The sequence below is a fragment of the Electrophorus electricus genome, chromosome 25, assembly GCF_013358815.1.
Source record: "Electrophorus electricus isolate fEleEle1 chromosome 25, fEleEle1.pri, whole genome shotgun sequence".
Taxonomy (NCBI): domain Eukaryota; kingdom Metazoa; phylum Chordata; class Actinopteri; order Gymnotiformes; family Gymnotidae; genus Electrophorus; species Electrophorus electricus.
Window position 1 is genome coordinate 7,347,617 of NC_049559.1, and position 8,383 is coordinate 7,355,999.

The following is an 8,383-nucleotide window of genomic DNA, read 5'->3' on the forward strand; positions in this document are numbered from 1 at the left end:
GTCCCTTCTCATTATACGTCCATGGTGCGGATGAAGGCCCAAGAGAACGGCTGCTTCGTTCCCACCTCAAAATATCAACCTAATTACATCCACTTGATTCAGCACAATGACAGTCACATAGATGAGTTTGTCTATTTCAATTAGTATTTAGTGCAACCAAACATACGCTAAGCCCCCCTCAGCCCTAATTACCATCTTACAGGGTCTTGCCCCAGTGGCTTGGTGCTGTGTTATTGCAATGACCAAGCAGCAAAAGACTGCACACCTATCACCAAGACACAGCAGGAAATGCATTAGCACTTCCAAACCAAGGGGAGAACGGCAGGGATAAAGTCCTCAGTAAGGCTAGGTGAGATGACCGCTGTTGCTTAGCTACCATAATTGAAAGGCATTTAGGATCATTACTAAGAATACACTCTCTGCTGAAACTGGCTGTCTCGTTGGCCATCAGGGCACCCTCATCATTTCAGCGTAACCGGCCAAATAACGCCAGCTGCTACTTACGAGGGCTGATATTCCGAAAGACCTGCGGTCAGAAATGCACATATAGTGATACACACATCTGAAAGTCAGTGTGTGTGTTTTGTGTGTTCTCCAGTACGGTTGATTTCCACTACTGATCAAATATATTTTTCCCCCATCTCTCCCGCCCTTTTCATCTCTATCTCCACCTCCCCGCCTACCTCTGCACACTCTTATTTATGATGCTATTCTGCTGCCTGGGTTCCTCCTATTCCCACCTAATGCATAATGTAACACATTCTGGGCCACATCACAAATTGCCGGGCTCTTTGTTTTGCCATGAACTGCCACTAAACCCCATTTTCTTCACTTTTACAAACCTTTTGTTTAAAAAAAAAAAAAAAAAAACACTTCTGCAATGCTTCCCCATCGACTCATGCCAAAACCTTTTAATCTGGATGCTGATTTGCATTGCACTTTGCCATTGTCTTGGTTTTGCTGTGTTCTCGATTTCACCACACATCCCTGGTCTAATCTTTAATAATGCATGTTTATATGTCATTTTCATTTTTCTATTACTCTCCATTTCCTCACTGTTCTACCACATCCCTGCATTTGCCTTTCAATCTGTGATTAATCATTGTTGCATTTAATCCTTCATCTTGAACTGATATCTACAACCTCCACCTTACACCCCACCCCCACCCCCACCCCACCCCACCCCGACCTTGTTGCAGATCAGTGTTGTGAACCCCCTCCAACCGGACATGGACACCCCCCCCTGCACTCCACCCCAACAGTGGCATTCATCGGAGCTACGCTCTCACTTGCTCTGCATGTGTGTCTGTGCTGATGTCACCTCATCTCCACCCTGCCCAAGAACAGGCCCAAAGACTGAGCCAGAGACTTACCTGCTCCGTCCACCCGCCAATAAGCTCTGCGCCCTGGGGCAGCTCGCTGACTCTTAGCCATGCCAGCTCATTGCACCTGTCAGTCTGCAGCAAGTCCCCATTGGCACAGACTGACCTGCAGTGCCACTGAGCTGACTGCTCTGTTATACCCCCTCCTGTGCTCACGCCTCACCACCTGGACCCTAGTGCATACCGAAGGGTCTCACACTGCACTGAAAGAGCCCAAATCGTAACCACTTTGTCTGTAATTTTAGAATTACCTCTACCCTCAGGCCACAAATGCACTGGTAAATATGTGATGAACATTAGCGCTGGTGTGTTATCCACGCAAACACACACACACACTCAGGGCTGCATGTGTAAGGCCTTGAGCACTACTTGAGCTGCCGCCATTACTGTTTGTGCACATTCGCTCCATGTATTGACTGTTTTTCATGACACCAGTTGTGTTACTCAATCAAGTGCATTTAATGATGTTGTGGACTCGCAAATAGAGACGCAATGCAGCACTCATTAAGTGAAGTCAAGTAGGATTTTGTGTATATCTGACTTCGCACACTGGTCTCACACTGAGTCTTTTTTTTCCACCCATAATGCATTTTGCCTCAAACAGGGCCTGCGCCTTTTATGATGTCAAAATGTAATGGTGTACAATTTGGTTTTCATTCTGTTTTTTACATTATATTAGTTGAGGCAGACGCAGTGCTCATGAGAAATACAAGGAATATCCAGAATTACCCACTTCCCATGGATGAGAACATTTGCTCAAATTGACCTTAATCATGTTTCTGAATGGAGGTTGTATTGGAGGGAGATCGAGTGAATAATTTCACCATCACTTTTTTTACAGAAATTGGAGTCTGACACTAACTGTGCATCTCTTTGTGAATGGACACAAGTCTGTATTGAATTTGTATTACCACAGATTCCAACATCACAGACATGCAAAATAATCAACATAATTTGATAGAACATTAGATCCTAATGTTTAAATAAAATGTAGCTTATTTATTGTTCACCAAGGCTACATTTGAGTTCTGTGATTTCAGCTTTTCTGTTCGGTAATGTACAGGTCAGGTTGGGTTAAGCACAATCAGTGGGACTAAGGGCTTTTGGAGATCCTGCAGAACAGATATTACTATCAACACACCCCCCCCCCCCCCCCCCCCCCCCACAAGCTCTGCAGAATGGGCCTGAGGAAAAGCTGGAAGAATGCTGGAAATGTTGCAGGCAGAGTGGCTACATGCACTCTGGGACTGCCTAAATGCGAACACGCTCTGCAAAGAAATTCTGCATATTCTGGGTAACTGGGTGGGATGCGATATTCCGCTACCACCTAACTGGGGGAAAGGACAGCATTAGCACGTGTTTCTTGGGATGAATTCTCCATTATTATGGTAGGCATTGTTACAGCTGCCAGAATAGTCCTAAGACTATTTATGGAAAAATGCCTAAATGGCAAAGGTCAAAACAGCAGAAGACGACAGCGTACGAGAGCATGTTAGCAAGACGCATGGGGACATCAACATTTCTGCAGCACAGTGTGTACACACTCCACTGGCTAAATGGGTACAGTGGATGATGTTCTCTGCATAATTCCCATATATCTTTTGTGTCCTTAGCCATGATCTTATATTCATGGTTTTGAATGAATAGCCCCCCCACCCCCACCCCCACCCCACCCCTGTCCTTCATAATTACGATCTTCTGGAGACAAAAACCTTTACATATTTGAATTAGAAAAAAACGAATGACAAACGAATGACAGCCATCACTGTGTGATCTATGAATGCCGTTGTTTCTATATTCAGAATTTATAAGGGATATCTTTGGGCCTGTAAGTTCAGAAAAATGATGCTGAATTGAAAGTATGTGTCACACCTTCACACTGCTAAAGGTGGAAGAGTCTAAAAAAAGAAATGCTAAGGTGAAAGCAAAATGATTTTAACTCCACAGGATTTTTTTTTTAGATTTGATTGTGAGTTTTTTACTCGTATCTCTCAGAAGAGAATATTTCACTTAGCTAGGGCCATGTATGCCAAAGTCAGATCAAAAGCCAAAGTGAACAAGGAGTGCACAGCTAAACAAGATTGAATTTCTCCAAGCACATGTTCAAATGTAATAATAATAATAATAATAATAATAATAATAATAGGTTGGATTTATATATCACCTTTCACAAAAACCCATGTTCGCTTAACATAAATATACATAAACATAAACATATTTAATATACATATGTTTAACATAAATATACATAAACATAAATATAATGTAACATAAAATAGTATACTCTTGTGAGACATGTTAGTCAACAGAATACATGGTGGTGTGATGTGGGGTCAGTCATTGCACAAGGATATACAAGAATGATTGGGATTGTTGGAAGCTGGTAAGATTTTAACTGGATGTTTTAAATAGAAATTATGTTAAAATACACAGGAGTGTAATTGAATGGATTACAAGGTGAGCAATATTTAAGTCATGAATTTAAAGATTTGTAATGAGCATACTGAAGGTCTGTATTAATTTGTACAGTGTAAAAACTTTATATAGAAGCTTATTTCTCAGTACAGGATCATTTCTGAACATGGATATCAATTTCCACTTGTCTACTAACTGAAAACATTAAATAAGTCTTTGTACGGCTTACAGTCATGTCACTGTAATTTTGCACCATAAATTTTCAGGTTGGCTGACACCCTGACAGAAATTGCATTGCCTTCATGATATTGTCACAAAGCCTTCAATTTTGAATGGAACTTAATTTGCTATTAGAAGAAAATGGCTCTTTGCTGACAGTCCCAACCCGAATTGATTCCAGCAAATGAAATGGACCTGTTGTTTTATTGCTGGCCATTTCAACTGATCACACTGCTCATAAATAAGCTTTTCTTTTTCAAGAAGGAAATAGCCTTAATCATCCCAACTAAGCAGCATACAACCGTTCATCTTAAAGCCTGATACACCCATTCATAAATCTCATGAGGTACTGAGCATTTTCAACAGTGCAAAAGACTCAGGCAAAATCGCACTGAATTGAAAAATAAGGACATTTGAATAGATTATGTCTTTAAATAAGTTTCCATTACAAGCATCTTCCCTTTGAATGATGAATATTTTATTAAATGTAAAAGAAATAATAAATAAACACTTTAAAATGGTTTAGCTATGTATTTTTCTGTTTAGAGCGGTTCAGTATGTTCTAGGTCAGTGGTTTAAAACAGAGGTTGGAAGGGGGTGGGGCTGGAACCACAGACCTCGTTGGTAAGCCTTCTGGAGCTGAAACACCAACTAAAGGAGGTGCCTACCTGACAACCCCAGTGAAGAGCTTGTGAGGTCATGGTTTCTTAGAGGCATGAAGTGACTCAGCTAAGCCATATTTGAACTATTGGTTTGATATAGGACATTTGACATCTAGTGTATAGTTACATTTTTTCTCACCCAATATACATTGTCATTTTATATGTCAAAATGTAATGTCAAATCTGCAAAGAAAACAGTACAATTGATCATTTGGTTTCTAATTTCCTACTTACCATAATATCTAATATCTTATTTCTTGCTTAATATCTAGTCTTTGCTGTGCTGTGCTGTGCTGTGCTGTGCTTTGTAAAAATAGATTTGACAGAGATAGGTCTTACAAACTGCACCAACCATATTAATTGTCTAAGATTTCTTCTTCTTGAACACAGGAACAATTTAACTGCCTGTGAAATAGACGAGGTTGTCATGGTTCCATTACAACAGGTTTCTCAAAACTGCATTAGTTCTTAAGTTTACGTACTTACATTTCTTGTAAGTCATGTTGTGCATTTGGTCATCTTTTTTTGCTGATTGTAGATTTTACTTATACAAAGCTTTCTGCAAAGTCCATCATTGGCACCTAACAGTTCATCCAGAGACATGGACTCCAGGTGGTAGGTTATTAAACTAAACCAGCATCTGACTGGTACTACCGCACTTGCATATCATCATTTCTGAACCATCGCCCCTGCCCCAGCACAGAACGATGTTGCCAGGAGATAATGGCCACCTCTGTGGCCGCTGGTCTGTTAAACCACTAACGACTGGAGGGTCACCTCCACTTGGAGAGCATAACATCTTAATGGGCGTCTGGGTCTTTAAAGCATCATTAGGAAGCCGTGCCCCACTACTGCCCTCAGCGTGGGAAGTGCCTGAGTAGCCAGGGATTTGACTTGCTGAGGCCAGGACTTGTATTTATGTCATGAGCAGCACTTTCGATGACAGCTCTGTGCCAAAGGCACAGCCTTCCGGAGAGGGTAAAGGGAGATGCTGTGGCTCTTGGAGCTTTTAACAATGAATGATGGTCTACAAACCAGTCCATAGATCAAGACACTACACCAGTCTTACACAATCAGGTGCATGTTTATATCATTAATTAAAAATAGTTGGTTACTTTGTTATAAGAAGATGGCGATTAGTATCTCAGTGAAACATGAAAAAGTCTCATTTGGTGATTCATATGCTTTGGACAATCACATTCAAGCTGAAGAGCTGAATAAGCCATACTTGATTTCAACTACATTAACATAATTTGAAGATGAAGTAAAAAGCTGCATGATTTAAGTTTGTTGTCAACCTCTGTTTTAGACTTGTAATGTATCAGTCGATGAATTCAGCATTTAGAGCTGTCAGTGGTAATCTCACTACAGTGGGGGAAAAAAAACATAATGAGAATTTTCATATTCTTCATCTGAATTTCAGACATACTGGAGGAAGGTTCTTTATCTAGGAGTGTTTCCAAACTAGCAAAGCTCCAAACTCTCTTTAAGCCCTACTTAGTCATGTATCAGTGTGACATAGTCATTAAGCCCCACACATGATTATAAGCCTCATTACCCTGTCAATCAGCAGTCGGGTGCCCACCCACATACCTCCTCTCTATGTGTGGGTTCAGTCCAGACACAATCAATCGAGCCTGAATTATTGCTGCTCATTGCTGAGACTCAATCACCACTCAGACCTAATTAATTGAGTGTGCCGAACCCAGATGCGGATGAATCACGCCCATTTGTGGAACTTCAGGATAAGTAATATTAACGAGATGCTAAATTGAGCCTCTAATGACATTATAAATCAACAACAAATCAGCTTAAGGAACAAGGGCACATTCTTCAGAGATAGTGCAGGAGCACAAAGATGGTGAAAAACGGATGTGTTGCCCAATAAGTCACAGAGGAGATGGTTACATTCTCCATATATCAAAAGTAAAACCTTATCTGAGATCAATACCTCTAAAGTGCTGAAGTCCTCAAGTGCATATGCTACCTTCCCTCAGTGTGCAGTACTGTGTAGCTGCATTTAAGCATGATCCAAGGACATATGAAAAAATATATATATCAGTGTATAACTGGTTAACTTAGCTGTGGGTGTGTTCTCCTTTGTTATTTCCTGTTTACTCCCATGTCTTCTCATTGTCCTGTGAATCCTAAGGTGCTGATCTTCCCTGTGTGCTCTGAGCTCTCAGCCAAGGGCCCCACTCCACTCCCCTAACACATCTCTTTCTCCAACAATTCTATGTCATTATGTCTAGAGTAAACTACAGACAGGCAGGATGCTGAGGTAATGGCAGACCAGCTCCCTGCAGCCTTCATGATTGATGTGTTTAGACCTACGGACTGGCCAGAAATGTTATTTTTAAATGGATTTTTTCCCTCTGAATGGCTTTTCAGACAGCACCTCATTCCCATTAGGATCATTCATAGCATCAGCATTTTTCTTGATCCAGGGACTGGCCCAAGTGCATGACCTTGAAATTTCACAGAGAAAAGGTGATGTTATAAGTCTTTTAACAAGACTTTGCTCATCGCATTATTATCACAGTATTAGTAGCAGTCTAATCTCACGGCAGTGGGGCTCAACACCTCCTGCATACCGATCAGGTCAAGTCACATGAGTCATAAATGTAAACATGTGCTTTTTACTTACAGGAATCTGCGTAGCCTTGCCTGCCACCATTCATCACCACTAAATAGCCCCACATGACACTGACTCTGTGCTGTGTACTTACTGCTCAAATGCTTTCTCTGTCTTCCCCCTAATTAATTCAGACGAGCCAGCAAACAGGAGCCTTCGGCAATGACAAACATTGATTTCATTCTTGTTCCTGGGGCCTCCAAGCCCACTACCCCTATCTGCAAACACAGATCTCGCTCTGGAAACTTTTTTTTCCCTTTTCATTATTAATGAGACTGGCTAGCCTTGGGATGTACTTTGTGTTTTGAATGGGAATCTGCCAAGAAACTACTTACAATTCATAGTTATGGTCAAAATATGTAACGTCTGAGTTAGCATAGACATAATCGGTGCAAACCGATCTGTTCATGGCCTGATGACCGCCATGTGTCCCCCTCTCTCTCTCCACATCCTTTGCTACCTCCGAATAAGTAAGATGGCGCTCTTAGGTGTCATCCCGCCCTGCCCCGCCCGCTCGTGCTGTTTTTCCATGCGCATAAACCCCCTGCGCGGAGAGGCTAGCTCGGGGTAGTCCGGGTGCCCTCCGTGCCTGGGACGGCTGTGGCTGATGGGGATGTTCTCCTCCTGTCTCAGCAGACTCCCTGTTCAGCAGCCTGGGCCTGGGAGCCGTGGTGGGCTTGGGGCTGGCCGGCCTGCTGCTGCTCCTCGCGCTGGTCGACGTGGGATGCTTCTTCCTGCGCCAGTGCGGACTGCTCATGTGCCTCACCCGCAAGCTCTGCAGCAAGAAGACAGCCACCGGCGGCAAGAGCAAAGAACCCGAGGAAGGCAAGGCTGCCTACCTGTGAGTCTCCCGGCCGGGGGTGCAGGTGGGCTGGGCTGGGAGTGGGGATGGCGGCTGGTATGGCTGACGAGGCACCTTCCTTTAATTTCCATTTTCCAGATCATCCTCGGTCACTAGTCTGCACTCCGTTCTTCTTTCCTCAGCTCTGCTTGCAATCGATTATTATTTATGTGTGTGTTCTGCCTCAATACACTTCCTCCATTGTTCTGTTCCATTTACCGTGCTTCAC

The 8,383-nt window shown here is 42.6% G+C and overlaps 1 protein-coding gene across 3 annotated transcripts in view; it reads left to right on the forward strand.

Moving 5' to 3' along the window:
- The window catches only part of ncam2 (neural cell adhesion molecule 2), a 119,958-nt gene that overhangs the window by 109,557 nt on the left and 2,018 nt on the right, over positions 1-8,383 (forward strand). For 2 of the 3 annotated variants that reach the window (XM_026995800.2, XM_026995793.2), the window contains exon 16: positions 7,947-8,154. In XM_026995800.2, the coding sequence (XP_026851601.1) occupies positions 7,947-8,154 (208 nt within the window). Of the gene's footprint in view, positions 1-1,199; positions 2,392-7,946; positions 8,155-8,383 lie in introns of those variants that run through there. The other variant, XM_035523030.1, reaches the window with a different exon arrangement.